The 22220-nt window shown below is 40.0% G+C and overlaps 1 protein-coding gene and 1 long non-coding RNA gene across 8 annotated transcripts in view; one reads left to right on the plus strand and one right to left on the minus strand.

Annotated features, from left to right (window-relative positions):
* Positions 1-20851, minus strand: part of LOC139364226 (uncharacterized) — a 32944-nt gene extending 12093 nt beyond the window's left edge. The window contains exons 1-2 of the long non-coding RNA XR_011625674.1: positions 20831-20851; positions 339-565 (exon numbers count right to left, since the gene is read on the minus strand). This is a non-coding gene — a long non-coding RNA (uncharacterized lncRNA). The remainder of the gene's footprint in view (positions 1-338; positions 566-20830) is intronic.
* The window catches only part of LOC105467637 (stonin 2), a 175927-nt gene that overhangs the window by 64284 nt on the left and 89423 nt on the right, over positions 1-22220 (plus strand). For 6 of the 7 annotated variants that reach the window (XM_011717330.3, XM_011717331.3, XM_071099776.1 and 3 more), the window contains one exon: positions 2924-3121. The exons of the other annotated variant lie outside the window; for it this stretch is intronic. In XM_011717330.3, coding sequence (XP_011715632.2) covers positions 2924-3121 — 198 coding nt within the window. The remainder of the gene's footprint in view (positions 1-2923; positions 3122-22220) is intronic. 7 annotated transcript variants of the gene reach the window in all.

Consider the following 22220-nt stretch of genomic DNA (forward strand, 5'->3'; position numbering starts at 1 on the left):
GCCCAGAAGGTGGAGATTGCAGTCAGCTGGGATTGCATCACTGCACTCCAGCCTGGACAACAAAGCAAGACTCTGTCTCAAAAAAAAAAAAAAAGGCATTATTATAGTATTTGCTTTTCCTGGATGCCTGAGGCTACTAACCAGGAAATACTTAAACTAGTCTCAACTTGGAGGTTTTTCAGACCACACAAGTAGTTTTAGCTGCACACCCCTGTGTGAGACAATTTGTGGTTATTAATTCTCGGGAGATATTTTTTCCTCTATTCTTCACGCAATCCTAAGTTAGACAATTTTCTTTGCTATCTCCAGCTAGGGGGTGGAGGTTATTTCTAACTTACCCTGTAAGCCTTTTAGGAATTCTCACTTTATGCATCAGCTCTTCTGTTCCCCATATTCGGTTGGCCCTAGGTTCTTTATCATTTGCCTTCTTCATAAGAGGTTTGGAAAACTCAAGAGTCTGGTTTGTTCAAAATCTTGAGAGTGAATCAGCTTGTGTCCTCTGTTTACTCTTTTGGGGTTGCAGCTTTCACTTCGCCTCTGATGATTCTTTACTTTGTTGCTCACCCTGTGAAGTATTTTAAATAATGTTATTACATTTCACAAATATTTTAATTTTGTTTCCATAGTAGTTTAAAGTATCTAAACCACCATACTATAGGAAATGGCATCATATAGCAAACTTTTATAAATTTGGCTTTGCTTTTTAATTTTGGTTGGTTTATAAAAAAATTTATTTTTTCTTCTTTTTTAGTATTTTAATGTTTTTCTGTGTTTGGGGTGAGGGTCATAGATACCAGTCCAATTTTAATATTCTGTGTTTAGTATAGACTGTTATGGAATGATTCGTGGTGCTTCTGTTGATATAACCAACAAATATTTGTTGAATGTCTGCTTTATACCAGGTACTATTCTAGGAATGGGGTTATAGAAGTGAACATAATAGATAAAAATCCCTGCCCCCTCAAGAAACTTGGATTCTAGTATGGAAGACATGGGCATGTAGCACATTAGACAGTGATAACACTAAGGAGAAATAAAGCAGGGAAAGGGACCTTGCTTCTTTGGAGAGAATTAGCTCAGGAATATGCAGAAAGGGTGACATTTTTAAAGAAGAGGATATGAGCGATGAGCTCTCCAGAAAAAGGACCTAAATGCTTTACAAATGCCTAAGAGAATAAGGAATGAAAAGTTTTATACTATTGGAAGCATTGATGTTTATGCTTTCTTCTCTCTTAAATCTCAATTTTTCTTTTTCTACTTGTTTAGTTTTCCTGGCAGGAGAACTGACTTTATCATCTTGGGCAAGTTTCTTAATGTCGTTGAGTTAAAATAAGACTACTGCCTATCTCTCAGGATAGACGGATGAAACAAGACATTTGTAAAATACCTGACATTTGATGGGTACTCAATACATGGTAGTTTCTCTTGTTTTCATTCTTCCTGTCTTATCTAGGCTATTTTCAGCACTTGTTTCAGTACCTGTTGGTAAATTTGCAATGATATGATTCTTTTTTTGTTTTTATTTTATTTTTGCAATAGTTTCTCTCTTGTTGCCCAGGCTGGAGTGCAATGGCACAATCTCACTGCAACGCCCGCCTCCCGGGTTCAGGTGATTCTTGTGCGTCACCCTTCCAAGTAGCTGGGATTACAGGCACCCGCCACCATGCCCAGCTAATTTTTGTATTTTTTTTAGTAGAGACGGCGTTTCGCCACGTTGGCAGGCTGGTCTTGAACTCCTGACCTCAGGTGATCCACCCGCCTCGGCTTTCCAAAGTGCTGGGATTACAGGTGTGAGCCACCGTGCCTGGCCGTAATGATATGATTTTTATGCAGCACCGTGGAGACAGCGTGTGATAGGAAATTAACTAAAGACAAATTAGGAGAATTTGAAAGTTTCAAATTTGAAAGATTTTAAAAAACCTTTCTAAAGTAGTTTATAAAGTCTGATTTGGTTCTCAAGGCTAAGGAGATAAAACCGAGCTTTGTCCATTTTCCCCTTAAAGGTATTTTTTATTGTATTGCATGCAGGTTGGCAGCCTCAGCAAATCTCCATTTGTATACGTGACAGTCAGCAGAATCTCCAGTTACAGTCAATTCAAAGCAAGCAGGGGCATGCCACATACATGTTCATATATAGTTATATGTCTACTCTTTATCCTTTAACCTAAACTGGCTCTAATGTTTCAGTGTAAATTGGTGAGTTTTTTTGTGCACTACAAATGGAAGAAATGTAACAGTAAGGGTGAAACTGCAAGATTCCTGTAGTTTTGGCTTGAAATAAGCTGAAATGTAAGTTAAGAAGTAAAATTAGACCCTGAAGTAACTTGTGTTCCTTTAGTGAGATTTTCTTTGATTGGAGAGTCCTGCGACCTTACTTTTCTGTCTTTCTTCCTTTTTTTTTTTTCTTTTTTTTTTTTTGAGACGGAGTCTCACTCTGCCGCCCAGGCTGGAGTGCAGTGGGGCGATCTCGGCTCACTGCAAGTTCCACCTCCTGGGTTCTCGCCATTCTCCTGCCTCAGCCTCCCGAGTAGCTGGGACTACAGGCGCCCGCCACCACGCCCGGCTAATTTTTTGTATTTTTAGTAGAGATGGGGTTTCACCGTGTTAGACAGGATGATCTTGATCTCCTGACCTCTTGATCCACCCGCCTCAGCCTCCCAAAGTGCTGGGATTACAGGCGTGAGCCCCCGCTCCCAACTGGGACCTTACTTTTCATACTTGTTTTGATACTGATTCACCATGGGGTCTCAGTCAATCAGTTTTCTCTGTCTGTGTCATGAGTGATACTCTCCATACAAGACTTCCTTGCCTTGTGTGACTGTTGAGATTTCATAGGATGTGAGCAACGTCAAAGTAAGATAAGCACTAAAGACAAAGTACAACTATTTGTATTGTATGCTTTTGGTTTTTGGTCTCTCCCCAGCCCTACCATTGACCATACCCTGCTGGACATGCCCTTCCTTTGACTCCCTGGGGAGATGCCCTCTGACTTCTGAGAGCAGCTGGACCACCCATTCTGAAGACACCAGCAGTCCTAGCTTTGGATGTTCGTATACAGACCTGCAGCTCATCAATGCTGAGGAGCAGACGAGTGGTCAGGCTTCTGGGGCTGACTCCACTGGTAAGATGGAACTCCAAGCCAGAGGGCTTTGCAAATCACTGTTGGTGTACCCAAGCCCACTTTTAAAGTCCTTTTAAAAATCGCTGCAGCTGGCTTGCTTTGCAGAATGAATTCAGGTGTTGTTATCCAGTCAAAAAACTAGAACCCAAAGTGGCTAGAAATTGCATTGGGGAAGATGTATACACAAATTGGATCCTTGGTTGGCAGATCATTCATACTGGGTAACCATTTGACAGTGTATCTTAATATGTTGTTTTCTGACTGTTTGGTATAAATACCATTCTCTGTCAATTTATTTTCTCCTGGGATTACTGAGCTATGTGTAAATATGCACAAGGCTGAATCTTTCATCCTACTACCCACGCATCTTGCGTTTTCAATAAGAGGGAGGTAGATTTAAGCAGAAAAAAAGCAAATGTTACGTGAAACAGAATGAGAATCAAGACTCAGCCACTGTATCCAGACTACAAATCATTTTGCAGTTAAGTGTTTTTTCTGTTGTGCCTTGGTTGAGTGATATGTCAATCGGCAATGCACTATACCTCATTTATTAAACTTTCCAGTAGGCATAAGACGGAATGCTGGCTTTCTTTGCAGGTGGAATATGGGTCTGTTAACAAGTGCTGAATTACAGGCACAGTTTGGAAATGGCATTGGGAAGATTCTTGGCATTGGAAAGACGTTCTTGGTGTTTTGGTTATTTGGCCCAAGAGATTGGTTTCTTCTGAAAGTGATGAAGTTACTGCTCGTTTCTCTGTGGATGAAATTACCCAGTGTGTTGACAACATTTGTTCTTCCTTCTCAATGTTGTTCAGAGTTTCTAGGTCATTTTTAAGCTTTGGATGTTTGCCCTCATGCTATGTGCCATTGAATTTTACAGGTATAAAGAGGGATCTGTCTTGCAGACTGAGGGGTTCAGGCAGGATTTAGTTTGGTACTGGATAATGTTGCAGAGAATCCTAGTTTATCATGGACCCACTTTGTCTTCAGAAGCTGTGGTTCTTTATAGTTTTGTTTTCACAGACACTCCTTCACTTCTGGTTTGTCTCTGTGGCTGATGATCCTGGTCGGTGGCTGAAATATGCCCCCACAGCCCCATTTCCCCAGTGGGGGCATCTCATGGATGCGAGCACACCTTCAGCGGCTAAGGCTGTTAGGAAGAGAGGCTGAGCTTGCCTCCCTGCTTCACTTTTCATTGCTCTCGGCCCCCCTTCCAGGGAGGAGGCACCTAAGCATTGGTTCAGGCTACCCAGACTCCAGAGCCAGACTTCTCAGGTTCAAACCTTGATTCTGCACTGGCCAGCTGTGTGACCTCGAACAGGGTCCTTACTATCTTTATGACTCTATTTCCTCTTCTGAAAAATGGGTATACCTCACCAAGTTGTTATCAGCTCCAAATGAGACGGTTTATATAGAATAGCTTACATGATGTTTGACACAGAGTAAGTGTCCATCAGGGATGAAACAAGTTCTCTTTCCTGCTGCAAGGTTCTTGTTGCTTTGGAGAGTTGCAAAACGGGACCCTCACTGAAGGAAAAGACAAGATCTCTAGGCTCAGGCTGTTTTTTATTGTCTTCTCGACTTTCTTATTAGATGAAAGTTGCTTTAATTCTTGGAGGTTCAAGTAATGAAAATCAGAGCCCTAGCCTGAACTAGACATTATTAGTCTGCCTCCACAGCTTATCATTATTTTTAACATCTCCTTGATCTAAAGTCATTCTAACAGTGTTATAGTTTGCATCAAGAAACAGGACCTCCTCCCCTGTTTTGGTTAGGGTCCTGGCAGGAAGCAGATGGTGCCCTAAAAATGTTTTTCTGGAGAGAGCTTAATGAAGGGACCACCTACAGAGGAAGCAAGCACTGGAATCATAGAAGAGGGGCTGCCCAACAGGAGCTATGGCGACAGAAAGGACAAAGCCACTGCAGAGATTTGACCAAGCAGGGAGATAGGGAAGAATAAATTCCCAGATCTGGTGCTGGTGTTTCCAACTGGCAGATCCTAGCCTGATGCCAAAGGGCGTGAAGCCCTGGGGAAGCAGCCCACAGAGGTCAGTCACCAGAACAGATACAATGGATCTGAGGTTGCAAGTGGGGAACAGGTGTGTTGGAATAGCCAGCATACATGGTCCTCATGAGGAACTAACTGGCCCCTGCACCAGAGTTTATATCAGAGACTCAAAGGCAAATCTGGGACTGGAGAATGAGGAGGGATGCTCTTATTCAACAAGAGGCAGTTTCCATGGCTACAGGGAGGTTAGAGGTATGGCTTTTTGGCAACCATTCTCTTTTTTGTTTGTTTGAGGCAGAGTCTCACTCTGTCACCCAGGCTGGAGTCTGGTGGTGCAATCTCGGCTCACTGCAAACTCTCCCTCCCAGGTTCAAGTGATTTTCCTGCCTCAGTCTCCCGAGTAGCTGGGATTACAGGTGTGTGCCACCAAGCCTGGCTAATTTTTGTATTTTTAGTAGAGACAGCGTTTCGCCATGTTGGTCAGGCTGATCTCAAACTCCTGACCTCAGGTGATCCGCCTGCCTTGGCCTCTCAAAGTGCTAGGATTACAGGTGTGAACCACCACACCCAGCCCCATCCTCTTTTACAGTAATACTAGTTATAGATAGCATTTACTGAGTGTCTGCTGTGTGCCAGCATATGAGGTGTATGATCTCTGGCTTTCACAGCAGTCCTGCGAGGCCGGTGTCATTCTCCTCATTTCCTAGTTGACACTGAGTCTGAGAAAGGTAAAGCAACTTGTTAAGAGAACACCGCTGAGAAATGGATGACCTAAATTTCAGTGAAACTTCCAAACCCTTTTCCAGCCAGTTCCCAAACCTGGCAGTGCCTCAAGTCACCGTAGTTAATTTATTTGCTATGTTACTCCCCAGACTTTCTGTACAGATGTGTATAGAGGATGCATACAAGCATATATACAAGGGATTTAAAACAAGATGTGTAGCAGGCAGAGCTTGAGGATAAAGTTCATATGTCCTTAACAGATATGCATGCTTGCAGATAACTGCTGTGTGCCCACAGTATTATGTTCTGTAAACAAGTTGCTGGACATTTTACTTTGAAATCTCCCTGTTCTTTAGTAATCAAGCTAGGACCCAGGATGGCCCAGGTGCTAGGGAATGCTTCCATCTGCTTTGATGACGCAGTCTTCCTTCACATCTCACCTCCATCTGCCCTCCAGGCCCAGAGGTGACAGGTGGTATATCTCCATGAGCCTGGGAAAGGAGAGGCAGTGAAGTGAGTCCTCAGAGAGCAGCTCCGCAGGCCGTGGAGACAGTGTCTGGATGCATCCTGAGCTGTGGTGACCCATGAGGCTCTTCCTGAACATCCTGACGTGTGCAAACAGGATAGAGTTCTGGCTTTGAAAAGTCTTTAACTTGTCCTGGGTCCCAGAATAGAAGGAGGAGAAGGAAAGACAAAGTTTAGGAGAATGAACAAGTATTTTTCAACCTGTGACATTTCTCCATTTACTCCAGTAGCAGGGAATTTAAAAATGCTTTCAGTTGTCCAGGCGTGGTGGCTTGTGCCTGTATTCTCAGCACTTTGGGAGGCTGAGGTGGGTGGATCACTCGAAGCTAGGAGTTTGAGACCAGCTTGACCAACATGGTGAAACCCCATCTCTATTAAAAATACAAAAATTAGCTGGGCGTGGTGGCGTGCCTGTAATTCCAGCTCCTTGGGAAGCTGAGGCAGGAGAATCGCTTGAACCCGGGAGGCGGAGGCTGCAGTGAGCCGAGATCGTGCCACTGAACTCCAGCGTGGGTGACAGAGTGAGACTTGGTCTCAAAAAAAAAAAAAAAAAAGGAAGAAAGAAATGCTTTCAGTTGAGCTATTGAGAGCTCCTCCAGCCAGGTGATGCCCTGCCCTCTGCCTGGCACCAGGCTTGTGGCAGTGCCAACCTCTGGGAGTGCCCTGCTTTGAGGCTGGATGGTTCCGGTTGGGGAAACTGAATCCCCCTGGGGTTATGGCGCAGATTCCTATCAGTCTGTCCTCCAGGTAAGTCATTTCTTCAGAGCTTTACTTATTTGTAAAATGGAACGGAGCGATCCTGCTCAGTCAGGGTGACAGGGTATATATGAATGTGTTTCGTACAGTGCAAAGTGCTGTAGGAATAAAAAAATCTTAATTTATTATCTCTTTGCCTCATTTCCATTTGATATGGGACATAAGGATAATTACTGTCCACTCCTCTATTACCCCCAAAGAGAGCTGTTACCCCAACTATAGCATGTGGAATGAGATCTGAGAAGGGCTTTGCATTTCTCAGTAGCAAGTGGTAAATACAGAGACGCTGTGGGGAGTTCGGTATGACTGGTTTCTGTGCTTGGGGAACCTTGGGAGGAACTGCCTTGGGGAGATGTTTGTCATTGTCCCCTCCTCCCGTGCCCTTTAGCATTGCAGAGGGTGATAGAGGGTGAAGAGCTCCTTGGAATTGCAGCCTCATCTGGCGCTCCCTTGGCTGAGCCAGGCTCTTCCTGGTGAGAGCACAGTGTGTCAGGGTAAACACTGGGCACCTCATGTTCTGTGAGTCACCTCTTGTTTGGAGAGGGATTATGGTGCTCTGGGCCCAGCCTATGTGCCTTGGCCCCTTGCTCGGTAGTGGGCTGCCGAGAGCAGAGCCACAGCCTCCTCCCTGTCACCTGCGGCAGAGTTCTGCAGGGATTTGGCAGCCCCGCAGGGCAATCTAATTCCCAGTGTAATCGTGGAGGGGAAGACTCTGTGATCAGCCTACACTTTCTTCTCATTTTCTCACCGAGGGGATAATTAGTAGGAAGGCAAACAAATCCCCTCACCTTGGTTAAATCACAGGGTGCGGGGGGCAGAGCTGGAGAGTAGTGTTGAGGTTAGCTCTGAGGTCTGCTCTCAAGAGCAGATGGCAGGAGAAGATCCCAAACAACATTTCACTCCGCTCTTACCTCTCATCTCCACAGGGGTCTCCTTTGTCTAGACAAGGTGGGCACACCCTGCCATTTTCACCAGTCAGGGTAGCTCTGTAATGCCACTAGGTTCACATGGGTTGGTGAAATTGTAAGAGGGTTGAGGGAATAAAAGCAAATCTTGTGCCTTTGAAGTTCATTCCAACAAGGGAAGAGAAAACACGTAAATCATGCACACAAGCTGCTCTTTTTTTTTTTTTTTTTTTTTTTGAGACGGAGTCTCGCTCTGTCGCCCAGGCTGGAGTGCAGTGGCGCGATCTCGGCTCACTGCAAGCTCCGCCTCCCGGGTTCGCGCCATTCTCCTGCCTCAGCCTCCTGAGTAGCTGGGACTACAGGCGCCCACAACCGCGCCCGGCTAATTTTTTGTATTTTTAGTAGAGACGGGGTTTCACCGTGGTCTCGATCTCCTGACCTTGTGATCCGCCCGCCTCGGCCTCCCAAAGTGCTGGGATTACAGGCGTGAGCCACCGCGCCCGGCCACAAGCTGCTCTTAAGTAGTAGGCTTTGGTTGGGTTCTTTTTTATTTTTATTTTTATTATTTTTTTATTTTGAGACAGAGTCTCACTCTGTCACCCAGGCTAGAGTGTAGTGGCATGGTCTCGACTTACTGCAACCTCCACCTTCTGGATTCAAGTGATCTTCCCATCTCAGCCTCCTGAGTACCTGGGACCACAGGTACGTGCCACCATGTCTGGCTAATTTTTGTATTTTTAGTAGAGATGGGGTTTCACTATATTGGCCAGGTTGGTCTTGAACTCCTAACCTCAGGTGATCTGCCCACCTCAGCCTCCCAAAGTGCTGGGATTATAGGCATGAGCCACTGTGCCTGTCCAAGTTCTCTTTTACGCATAAGAAAAGTATAGATTTAAGTGTAGGATTAGAATGCTCAGATATGTGTAAACTGAGGCATGTCAAGACTGGATGAAGCACATAGCAGGTGTTTAATAGTTGTTTAATATATCCTTGAGATTGCAGGTGGTGTTGTGCCAAACCCCTGTCAACTCTAGTGGGGATGGCACCAGGTTCAAGAGGCTGAAGAAGAGACCCAGGGCCAGCAAACAAGACATGGGCCTTTACTGGAGGCTTACATACAGGGAAGAGAGTCCAGTGGCAGGAGACTGAACAGAACAGCAACCACTTGCAAAAAGCATGCAGTTTATATAGCATTTTCAGTTAGCACCATTTTGCTAACAACCTCCACCTGGCAACCTTTATTCAACCCAGAACTTGGGACCTTGATCCACTGTATAGCCTGTGTTCCTTGGGATGGGCTGGGGGCTCAGATGTTCCTCATAGACAAGGAACAAATCCCCAAGTTGGCTACGCCAGGATTCCTTAGCTCAACACGCACATTCATGTGCATCTGCCATACGGGGTCCTTCTCAGGCTATGCTTATGTTATTGCTGTCAGGTGGATTTGCCATACAGGTGGCTAAAATCGTCTGCATCCCTGACATTTGTATCCCACTTGAACTTAAGCATTTCCCAAAGTGTGTCCCATGCAGAAAGCCAAAAAGATCCAGATGCTGGGGCCAGCATGTTAGGTCATGCTGTGCCCCCTTTGTTGGAGATTTATAACATGTATTAGCTTATTAAAGACTTTGAAAATTCCTGAAGTTATATGTATGTAGATGTATAATTTATATTTATATACATGTAATGTATACAGACACACACACACAGACACATGTATACGTTTAGGTTTTCATTAACCTCTACTGCCTCCTTGGTCAGATAGTGGTGTTCAGAAACCCAAACATACATAAATTGGCAAACGTGACTTGGAAGTACAGGCCATTTTAGCTGTGTTTTCTAACACTGCTAAAGTGTTAGAGAGCTAGAGAAACCAGAAAGAAATATTTTGACAAATTACCTGTATTAGTTAACTTTATAAAGTTAGCCTTACTTTGTCTCTTGCTCTGCTAAACCTCTTGGCCTTTTAAAAAAATATAAAATTCTAGATTCAACAGACCCAAAACTATATTTTGCCAAACTTTCTTTGTATTTAAACCCCCATAGGCTTTAAAACAAATTTAGACCAGATGTTCTTGATTCATTTGCATTTAACGGATCATGGTGGACTTCTGCCAGAGCAGTAGGATATCCCTAGAGATTTTGAACTCAGTTTTTTTCTCAGAAACAAGTGTTTGTATTCCATTTGGATTTTAGAGTCCAGCATTTCCCAAAGGGTGTCCCAAAGTGGTTTCCCAAAGTGGGTAGAGAGTTGTGGCCTGCGGAACCTCAGATTTTTGTGACAACTACTTTTTAGACGCTCAGAAAGGTTCTCTTGTTGTTATTTATTAAGAGTGTCACCTGGGCTGCATGTCTCTGTACAAGATATAACATGTTTCTCTGTTGCCTGTTTTGCTGTCATCCTCCTGCAGCTCATAGAGCTCCAAACCAGAGTGGGGCCCAGATTCACAGGTAAACAGTAATTACCATTGTGCTTGATGGGATTACAGGAGATTTTTGTCGTTCTTAAGGCACATCTCTATTTTATGATATTTTTTAACCTTGAATATATCTTGCTTGGAAAACAAAAACAAGTTAACTAATTTTTAAAATTCTTTCTCCTAGCTACAAAAGTCAGAGATACTCATCTTCCTCCTGAACAATATTTTCCTTCCTTAAAATGGAAGAACGGCAGAGCAGTTTTTTTAAACAAATCACATCTTTTCACTGTTTCATTAACAAATACAAATTTGGCATCATTCCTGTTCTCATGTATTTTTATCTTCATTTGTTGTGCATTTTAGATTTTAATCCTTATTAAAACCAAGAAACTCTAATGATTGCTTTGTTTGAAGCTTTTTCCAGGAGGTTCAAAAGTTTCTCAGAAACACATATATTGAGTTCTTACCATTTATCAGTTACTGAGAATACGGAGAAAAGTAAGCTCTGTGGTATTTTCCCATGAGGAAGTGATAATCTACAAACAGCTTTTTTTTGCCATTAAAAGGATATTTATATATAATTTTTAAAATTGTTTCTATGTGTAATTGTTTCTACTATGTGCCAGGAATGTCCTATATACTTTATATGTATATTATCTCATTTAATCTTCACAATTTAAAAGTACATATTGCTGTCCCATTTTATGAGTTCAGAACTAACAGCTCAAGAGGTTAAATGATTTGTCAGAAGTCACACAGATAGAAAAGTAGTTGGGATTCAACCCAAGTCTCTCCTGGGCTCATCCTGCCCTGTGCCTGGTGTACTGTGGGAGGCTGGTGTTTGTGAACACAGTCGCTTGCTGGAAGGAGCAATTATAGAGAGCCTTCCCCAGATGCAGTGCTGCCTCCGCTGCATTTCCCAGGAGCAATATACAAACCCCCCTCATGTGCTTATTTCACTGGACTGCAATTCTTTGTTGAGGAGTCCTCTGCTGGACCGAGACCTTTGTGGAAGCAGGAACCACCTCCATTGTATATCCCCAGCATGTTGCCTGGCACATTGAAATTACACAGTGGATCTTTGTGGAATAAATTAATCTTTCTTTAAATTTAAAATTTTAAAATTGTAAGTAGACAACTTGTATGTATTTATGGGGTACAAAGTTATGTTATGATTTTTTAATACAATGTGGAACAATTAAATCAATTAACATATCTATCACCTTAAATACTTATTATTTTTTGTGGTGAGAAGACTTGAAATGTATTCTCTTAGCAATTTTCCAGTCTAAAATACAGTATTAGTCACTGTATTCATCACACCGTGTAATACATTTTCAAGAAATAAAAACCTTATTACTACTGTCTAATTGAGGCTTTGTACCATTTGACCAGCATCTACCCATTCCCTGCATCTCCCCAGGCTCTGGTAACCACCATTCTACTTTCTGCTTCTTTCAAGTTCGGTTATTCTACGTTCCACATATAAGGGAGAACATGTAGTACTTATTTTTCTGTGCCTGGCTTATTTCACTTAGCATAATGTTATTCACGTCCATCCATGTTGTTGCAAATTACAAAATATTTTTCTTTTTAAAGGCTAAATAGTATTTCATTGTGTATATATTCCACATTTTCTTCATCCATTCATCCACTGATGGACACTTAGGTTGATTCCATAACTTGTATATTGTTTAATAGTGCTGTAGTGAGCATGGGCATGCAGACATCCCTTTGACATACTGATTTCAAATCTTTTGAGTAACCCAGAACTGGGATTGCTGGATCATATTGTAATTCCATTTTTAGTTTTATGAGGAGCCTTTTTCATAATGGCTGTACTAAATTACATTCCCACCAACATTATACAAGGGTTCCCTTTTCTCCACATCCTCACCAACACTACTGATATTTAATCTTTTTGATAATGCCGTTCTGACAGGTGTGAGGTGATATCTCATGGTGGTTTTAATTTGCATTTCCCTAATGGTTATTGATGTTGCATATTTTATATGTGTATATATATATATATATATATATTTGTATGTTAGCCTTTTGTATGTCTTCTTTTGAGAAATGTCTTTCAGGTCCTTTGCCTATTTTAAAATCAGATGATTTGTTTTCTTTCTATAGAGTTGTTTGAGTTTCTTACGTATCTTGGATATTAATCCCTTATCAGATGTGTGGTTTGCAAATATTTTCTCCAAATTCATAGTTTGTCTCTTCCCTCTGTTGTTTCCTTTGTTGTACAAAAACTTATTTTGATTTAATCCCATTTGTCAAATGTAAAAAACATTGCCTAGACCAATATTGTCTAGTTTTTCCCTTATGTTTTCTTCTAATAGTTTTACAGTTTCAGGTCTTATGTTTAAGCCTTTAATCCATTTTGAGTTGATTCTGTATGTGGTGTGAGATAAGGGTCTAATTTTATTCTGCATGTGGATATCCAGTTTTACCAACACCATTTATTGAAGAGATGATTCTTTTCCTAAGATGTTGGCACCTTTGTCAAAAATCAAATGACTGTACATATGTGGGTTCATTTCTGGGCTTTCTGTTCTGTTCCATTGGTTAATGAGTCTATTTTTATGCTAGTATCATGCTCTTTTAATTTCTATATTCTTGTAGTATAGTTTCAAGTCACGTAGTGTGATACCTCCAACTTTGTTGTTTTTGCTTATGACAGCTTTGGCTATTTGGTGTTTGTTTTGTTTTGTTTTTAAGTCAATGTGGAATTTTAGGATTGTTTTCTATTTCAATGAAAAATGACATTGGAATTTTGATAGGGATTGCACTGATTCTGTAGATTGCTTTGAGTGGTATCGTCATTTTAACAATATTAATTCTTCTAATCCATGAGCACAAGATATCTTTCCATTTATTTGTATCTTCTTACATGTATTTCATCAGTGTTTTATAGTTTTCACCTCTTTGGTTAAATTTATTCCTTTTTTGTAGATGTTGTAAATGGGATTGTTCTCTTGATTTCTTTTTCAGAATATTTGTTGGTATACAGAAAAAGTACTGATTTTTGTGTGTTGATTTTGTGTCCTGCAACTTTATTATGTATATTTATTAGTTATAACAGTTTATTGGTGGAATCTTAAGTGTTTTCTATATGTAAGATTATGTTATCAACAAACAGTGACAATTTCATTTCCTCCTTTTCTAATTGGATGCCTTTTATTTCTTTCTCTTGCCTAATTTCTCTAAGGATTTTCAATACTATGTGGAATAGAAGTGGCAAGAGTGGGCATCCTTGTCTTGTTCTAGGACTTAGGGAAAAGAGTTTCAGTTTTTCACTGTTAAATATAATGTTAGCTGTGTTTTTATCACATATGGCCTTTACTGTGTTAGGGTACATTCCTTTCATACCTAATTTGTTTTTATTTTAATCATTAAAGAATGTTGAATTTTGTCAAATGTTTTTGCTACATCTAATGAGATGATCATATGTTTTTTGTCTTTTATTTTGTTAATGTGATTATCACATTTATTGATTTGCATATATTGAAACATCTTTGCATCCCAGGGATAAATCCCACTTAATTATAGGTGAATGATTATTTTAATGTGCTATTAAATTTAGTTTGCCAGTATTTTGTTGAGGATTTTGGAATTTTTGTTCATGAAGGATCCTTTGCTATAGTTTCCTTTTCTTGCAATGTCCTTGTTTGGCTTATAAGAAGAGCTATGCTGGCCTCTTAAAAGAGTTTGGAAATGTTTTCTCTTTAATTTTTTTAAAGAGTTTGTGAGGATTGGCGTTCTTCTTTATTTAAAAACAATTTTTTTAAGACAAGGTGTTGCTCTGTTGCCAAGGCTGGAGTATAGTGGCGTGAAGACGGCTCACTGCAGCCTCAGCCTCCCAGGATTGAGCGATCCTCTGCCCTCAGCTCGCCATGTGGCTGGGACAACAGGTGTGCACCACCACACCTGGCTAATGGCAGACTTCAGCAGTAAAGCTATTGGGCCCTGGAACTTTTCTTTGATGGAAGTTTTTTTTTTTAATTTTTTTTTTTAATCACTAGTTCTGTCTCCTTATTGGTTATTGGTCTGCTCAGATTTTGTATTTCCTTGTGATTCAGTCTTGGTAGATTACATTTGTTAGGGAATTTATCCATTTCTTCCAGGTTATCCTACTTTTTGGCATGTACTTATAATATTCTCTTAATATCCTTTGTATTTCTGTGATCAGTTGTAATGTCTCCCCTTTCACTTCTCATTTTACTTGTGTCTTCCATTTTTTCTTAGTCTAGCTAAAAGTTCATCCATGTTATCTTTTCAAAAAATCAACTCTTAGTTTCATTAATCTTTTGTATTTTTCTAGTCTCTACTTCATGTATTTCTGCTTTGATCTTTATTATTTCTTTTTTCTGTTGACATCAGGCTTAGTTTGTTCAGCTTTCTCTATTTTCTTGAGGTGTACATTAAATTACTACTTGTGATATTCCTTATTTTTTTGATGTAGGCGTTCATTGCAATAAACTTTTCTCTTAGAACTACCTTTACCACTCCCATAAGTTGTGGTACATTGTATTTCTGTTTTTGTTTGTCTCAAGATATGTTTAAATTCTTTTAGTTTCTTCTTTGATCCATTGGTTGTTCGAGTCATGTTGTTTAATTTCTATATATTTGTGAATTTTCTGAACTTCTCCATGTGATTGATTTCTATTTGTTTACATTGTGGTCAGAAAACACTCTTGATATGATTTCAGTCTTCTTTAATTTAAAAAGACTTGTCTTGTGACCCACCATATGATCTATACTGGATAATGTTCTGGATGTGCTTGAGAAGAATGTACATTCTGTTGCTGTTGGATGGAATGTTCTGTGTATGTTTGCTAGGTCCATTTGGCCTAAGTGTTGTTCAAGTCCAATGTTTCCTTATTTCTTTTCTGTCCTGTTGATCTGCCCATTATTGAACATAGAGTATTGAAGTCCTATATGATTATTGTATTGCAATATGTCTTTCCCTTCAATCTTTTAATATTTGTTTTATGTATTTAGGTGCTTCAATATTGGGTGCATATGTATTTATAATCATTGTATTCTTTTGATGAATTGACCCCTTAATCATTATATAATGTCCTTCTTTGTCTCTTCTTACAGTTTTTGACATAAGGTCTATTTTCCCTGATATAAGTATAGCTATCCCAGCACTCTTTTGGTTTCCATTTGTGTGGAATATCTTTTTCCATTCCTTTACTTTCAGTCTATGTGTGTCTTTAAAAGGGATGTGACCCAGCATATAGTTGGGTCTTGTTTTTTCATCCATTCTGTCACTTTATGTCTTTTTATTGAGTAATTTAATCAATTTACATTCAAGGTAAGTATAGATAGGTAAAAACTTACCGTGACATTTTATTAATTGCCTGCTGGTTGTTTTGTAGGTTATTTTCCTATCTTTCTTCTGACTTCATTTGTGATTTTATGGTTTTCTGCAGTGGTATGCTTTGATCCTTTGTACTTTTGTTTTGCTCTTCTACTAAAGATTTTTGCTTTGTGATCACCAAGAGGCTTACATAGAACATCTTGTACTTCAGACTGCCTATTTCAAGTTTATGATAACTTTGATTGTATATAACAACTCTACATGTTTACTCCTCCTTCCCCCCACACCTTATGGTTTTAATGTCAGCATTTATATTATTTTGTAATGGGTATCCTTTGACAATTTATTTTAGCTATAATTGTTATTAATAGTTTTGTCTTTTAACCCTTAATGCTAGGGATAAAATTGCCTTAGACGTCATCGTTATAATACATTTAGAGTATTCTGAATATGACTCTGCTTTACTTATACCATTGGGTCTTGTGCTTTGATAATTTTTACATTATTTATTACTTAGCAGCTTTTTGCTTCAACTTTTAAAAACTTCACTTATCAGCACCTCTAAGGTAGGAGTACTGGCAATGAACTCCCTCCCTTAGCTTTTGTTTGTCTGGAAAATTTTTTATTTTTCCCTCATTTCAGAGACAGCTTTGTTGAGCAAAGCATTCTTGGTTGGCAGGTTTCTTTTTTACTTCAGCACTTTGAATATATCATCCCACTCTCTTCAGACCTACAGAGTTTCTGCTGAGAAATTGATTATAGTTGTATTGGGACCCCTTTGTATGTGATGTATTTCTTATCTCTTGGTGCTCTCATAATTTTTTATTTGTCTTTAATTTTTGATCATTTGATGATGTGTCTTTGTGAACTCCTCTTTGGGTTGAATTTTATTGGAGACTTCTGCACTTCCTGTACCTGGATGTTGTCATCTTTCCTCAGGTTAGAGAAATTTTCAACTATTATTTTTTAAAATATGCTTTCTGGCTCCTTTTCTTTCTTCTCCTTCTTGAATTTCTATCGTGTGAAGGTTAGGTGTCCTGATGGTGCCTCATCCATAAGTCCTGTAGGCTTTCTTCATTCTTTTGCATTCTTTTTTTTTTTCTCTTCTGAATGGATAATTTCAAATGTTCTGTCTTTGAGTTCACTCATTCTTTCTTCCATTTAGTCAAGCTTGCTGTTGAAGTGTTCTATTCCTTTTTTTTTTTTTTCCTGAGACGGAGTCTCACTCTGTAGCCTAGGCTGGAGTGCAGTGGCGTGATCTCTGCTTACTGCAACCTCCGCCTCCTGGGTCCTGGTTCAAGCAATTCTCCTGCTTCAGCCTCCCGAGTAGCTGGGATTACAGGAACACGCCACCATGCCCAGCTAATTTTTGTATTTTTATGAGAGACAGGAGTTCACCATGTTGGCCAGGCTGGCCTTGAACTCTTGACCTCATGATCTGCCCACCTCGGCCTCCCAAAGTACTGGGATTACAGGTGTGAGCCACCATGCCAAGCCTCTGTTGCATTTTTCACTTCAGTAATTATGTTCTTTATCTCTAGGATTTCTATTTTTTGTTGTTGTTTCTATTTCTTTGTCAAAATTCTCATTCATGTATTATTTTCCAAATTTTATTTCATATTTATCTATATATTCTTGTCATTTACTGAACTTTTTAGGGAGGATTATTCTGAATTTTTTGTCTGTCGTTTCATAGATCCCCCTTTCTTTTGGGCCGATCATTGGAACTTTGTTAGTTTCTTTTGGAGGTGTCATGATTTGCTAAGTCTTTGTAATCCTTGTGTTCTTGCATTGATATCTGCGTATTTGAGGATGCAGCCAACTTTTCTGGCTGTTACAGGTGTTCTTTTGCAGAGGTAGGCCTTCACTGTTTAGTGATTCTGATAGGACAGCTGGTAAGGACCCTGGGAAGAACTTGCTTTCAGATACTCTAGATGGCTGGGCTGCTGCCTTTGTCTTGCATTTGGATGGGGTAGTTGGCTGGGCTCCGGTATCTGGTGAGACCACTGGCTGACCTCTGCAGTCAGGCTGAGCTGCTGGATGGACCCTGTAGTCACCTCAGATTGGGCCAGGCCACAAGGTGCATTCCCTGGCCAGGTGATACCACTCTTTGAGTTTAGCAGCTAGACAGGGTTGCAGGAGAAGCCCAGAGATCAGGTAGAGTTTCTGATCAGGAAAGATAGGACAAGCTGCTTTGTTTTCCTCTGCTTTTCTCAGTGTAAATACATAGTTGAGGTTTGCCTCCTTGCCATGTGGGGCCTTGGGGTGGGCTCTGAGGCTGGGCTGAGAACTGTTCAAACTCTTAGGTATGGCAGATCAGCTTTGTGGGTGGGCTGTGCTGTTAGCTAGTAACTCTGATAGGGAGCCACCACTGGCAAGTACACAGAGCTACCACCAAGGTCTACATCCTGGTTGCTATGGGCTCTGCCTTCTTGCTTTGTTTCTACCTGACCCCCGGTGTTTTAGATGTATGGTTTCCTTCTGGACACAGGTCTTGGTGGAGGTTGAAATGACCATGGGCTTCCTGGGAAGTGTTTGAGTATCCTAGGGAAGCTGGGTGTCTGCCTCTGATTCTCTTTTTCCTCTGTAGAAAATGTGGTCCCAAGGAGAATCCTCTCTTTGGCCCTGTGCCAACTTGGGGGGAGATGGAGGAGTGAAGTGGTTAAAGTGAGTCTATTTCTCTTACCCTTTCCATGAGGTTTTCATTTCATCCTGTGGACCATGTAGGTGACTGAGATTTGTTCCAATTTGCGGGGTTTCACCTAGGTGTTCCTGTCTGTGGATAGTTGCTAGTTGAACAATTTGTCAGGGGTAGTGAAGCGGGGACCTCCCATTCTGTCATCTTGTTAATGTCCTAAATTCAATTTTCTGATATAGAGCTAGAAGACCTTCATTTCCAAACCTTTTCTCCAATTACCTAGGCTTAAGTGTATTTGCTCACTGAAATGTATTTTCATGACTGGTAAGAATTAAAAGAGAACACATGGATGTGACTAGTGTGGAAATAAAACTTTTCCCCATGTTTTCAAATGTTAGACTATTATCCAATAATCTCCATTTTTTTCCTGTTCTTGTTTGAATTTTACTGTCATCTTTTAATTTTTTTAAAATTAATACATGTAGATGTGTGGAGGTGCAGTGGAAGAATGCTCTCTAAGTTTACATATTTCAGAATATTACTCTTCTATACATTCTTTGACCAAAATAACCATATTTTTCTTCCCTATTTATTCACCTCAAAGACTGCAAATATGGTGACTTGGGGAAAGCTTTTCCATGATATTGAAATATATTCTTGTGGTTACTGAAACATCTGTGTGGAGCAAAGTCTAAGAAAGAGCAACAGAGTTTAAGATGCTGTGTTCCAAAAGGGTGGTGTAAACGAGATATTTCAGAAGCTCTTAATAAAAAACTTGTGGTCTTCAACCAGAGATTGTTGCAGGTCCCTTTCAGAATTGCTAATGTGTTTATACTGAAGAGGAGGTGACAAATGTAATACTTTTTATTGGTTATCTTCTGTGATGTTCTTTTTAGTGTTATGATCCTTCTTTAACAGATGAGGACACCAATGCCCAGAGTCACACTTTAGTCAAGTGCTAAAATTAAGACTGACACCCAGGCTTGTCAGCACTATGCAGCTCTGTCCCTCCTGTGGCTGGGCCCTCGGGAAGGGTCACTCCTCTGTTCCCAGTGCTATAGGGCAGAGTTTAAGATGCTGTGTTTTTTCAGTTCCAGTCAGGTGATTCAAACTAGACATGGAACCACTTAGAATCCAGAGGGCCCATGAACTTGGATGATTTACATCTTTATGGTCTTCAGCCCCTAGGGAGGTTAATGAGATGAGCATGTCCCTCAATTATGGATGTAGGCAACAAACCCCAGTAACATTAGCAGTACCTTCCACTTAGTCACCAACAGAAAGCATAGATGCCTCCATAACACATTATAGTTGTGACAGATATCTTAAGATAGCCTTTATCTTTTACCGTTGCCACTTGGAAATCATGGTAGTTCTTGGCTGTATTAATGGTTGTATTAGTAGTAGTATTAGCCATAATAATGGTAGCATTATTATGGTTGTTATAATGGTAATACTACCATTAATTATAATAGTATTAATATGTTAATAAAGAAGTGCTGATAGTTTTATCAGAAACTCATGAAGTTGGTTTTTAATATTAAATAAGTATTTTAATATATACTTTCTTTTTAAGTTGTATGTATTTGTTCATGTATTTAACACACTGTCTTGAGAAGGCATCCTAGGCTTTAGGAGACTGACAAACGGTCGATAGCACAAAACAGCCAAGAATTCCTGCTTTGCTTATACACCTCTGATGCTTATACAGTGAAGCACAGACTCTGTGGATCTAATGTCTAATGCCAACTATTCATTTATTCAAGAAATGAGGAACTACTATGTTCCAGCCAGTAGGCTGGAACCTCATACCAGCTAGAGGTCAGGGCAGTATCCAGGCAAGAGAGATGGTGGCCTGGACTGGGGACCTGGACTAGGTTAGAAGAAAACTGAGCAGATTTAAAAGGGATTTAGCATTTTGAATGGACAGAATCTGTATCAAACTCTTTCCCCCATTATCCTTCAAAATTTGCATCTTTGTGCCTCTACTGCTGCTTTCACCTTAATAACTCCATTTTTGTCCACGTGACAAAGACCTACTGATTATATAAGATCAAATTAAAATAACGTTTTCTCTCACACAGTTCTTACTTTGTGCCAAGTACGGTCCTAAAGAAAAAATTCAAAGTAAGCTATCCCAAGCAGGTTCTCTCATGAGTTTTGCTCCGTGTCATAGTTCCTGTCACCTCTTATTTTAGGAGAGCTCTTGGCATAGATGTTATAGTGATGTTTTCATTTCTGGATTGTCCTCACAGTCTGGTTTTCAGCATAATGCTTGGAATTAGGGAGGTGTCCAGTGAATTTTGTAAAGCTACATTTCCCATTTTCCCCACATTGTATCAGCATTGTCCCTTGCCTCCTGCCAGAAAAAAAAAAAAAAAATAAAAAATAAATGAGCTTACCTCAAAATACCTTAGTCTCAAGCACTTGAGTCTAGAAAGAGAATTGAGAAAAATGGAAAGTAGTTCCTCTGGTCATAATTCTGAACTGTTTTACTGAATATTTTAAATGTAAATAGCATTTCATATAATCATCAGATTCACCCATGAAAGATGGTGTCTCTAGCTTTAAGTAGTTTCCCAGATGAGTAATTTAACACCACTGATTTAAATGACATTAGAAATTGCTCACTGAATCTCTTGTGCAAAGTCAGGGCTTCGAAAAGATTTATGAGCTATGCTTTTTAAAGATAAAATGTTAACATGCGCTCAACAAAGTATCAATGGACATTAAGTGGTCAAGCCATGGTAGCTGGTACAAAGTACCCCGGCCAGTGTTTATTATTACTTTAGTAACCCCAAAGCCTCTGGAAATAAATCTTCTTTTTGGTTTTAGATTCATAATGAGTTTTGATTTCTTTAAGCATCTCAGACCTTTAAAGTTAGAAGAAACTTAAGAGATTATTTAGTCGAATTTCCACATTTTACGGGTAAGAAAGCCAAGGCCTAGAAGTATTAGGAGCAGAGCCAGGCCTTGTAATTCCTTGCCTCCCACCCATTCTGTGAATTGTTTAAAAACCTAAGAGATTGGCTGGGCACAACTGATTATTTTTCATTTCATTCCTCTCTGACAGTTTTTTCTTTTTTCTTCCTCTGAATTAAACAATGGACTGCCTTTCTTAAGGATTCAATTCAGTCATGCAGAAAGTTAAAAGCAGTGGAGCCAATGGAGATGGAGGCCCTCAGAGCCTAGAAAACATTTTTTCTTTCTCTTACAATTTTTTTTATTGATGCATAATGTTTGTACGTGTGTATGGGGTATATGTGATATTTTAATGCATGCGTACAGTGTATAATAATCAAGTTAGGGTATTTAGGGTATCTGTCACCTTTATCACTTCTTTGTGTTGGGAGCATTTCACGTATTCTCTCTAGCTATTTTCAAATATACAGTATATTATTGTTAACTATAGTCATCCTACCAAACAGAACTTGTTCCTTCTAACTATATGCTTGTACCCATTAACCAACCTCTCTACATACCCTTTCAAGTCTCTGATAGCTATGATTCTACTCACTACCTCCATGAGATCAACTTTTTCGGCTCCCACAGATGAGTGAGAACTTGCCCGTTTGTCTTTCTGTGCCTTCTTATTTCACTTAACATACTTTCTGTGCCTATCTTATTTCACTTAACATAATGTCCTCCAATTCCATCCATGTTGCTGCAAATGACAGGGTTTCATTCTTTTTTGGCTGAATAATAATCCATTGTATATGTATGCCACATTTCCTTTATCTGTTCATCCATTGATGGACACTTAGGTGGATTCCATATCTTGGCTATTGTAAA

The sequence above is a fragment of the Macaca nemestrina genome, chromosome 7 (assembly GCF_043159975.1).
Source record: "Macaca nemestrina isolate mMacNem1 chromosome 7, mMacNem.hap1, whole genome shotgun sequence".
Classification (NCBI taxonomy): domain Eukaryota; kingdom Metazoa; phylum Chordata; class Mammalia; order Primates; family Cercopithecidae; genus Macaca; species Macaca nemestrina.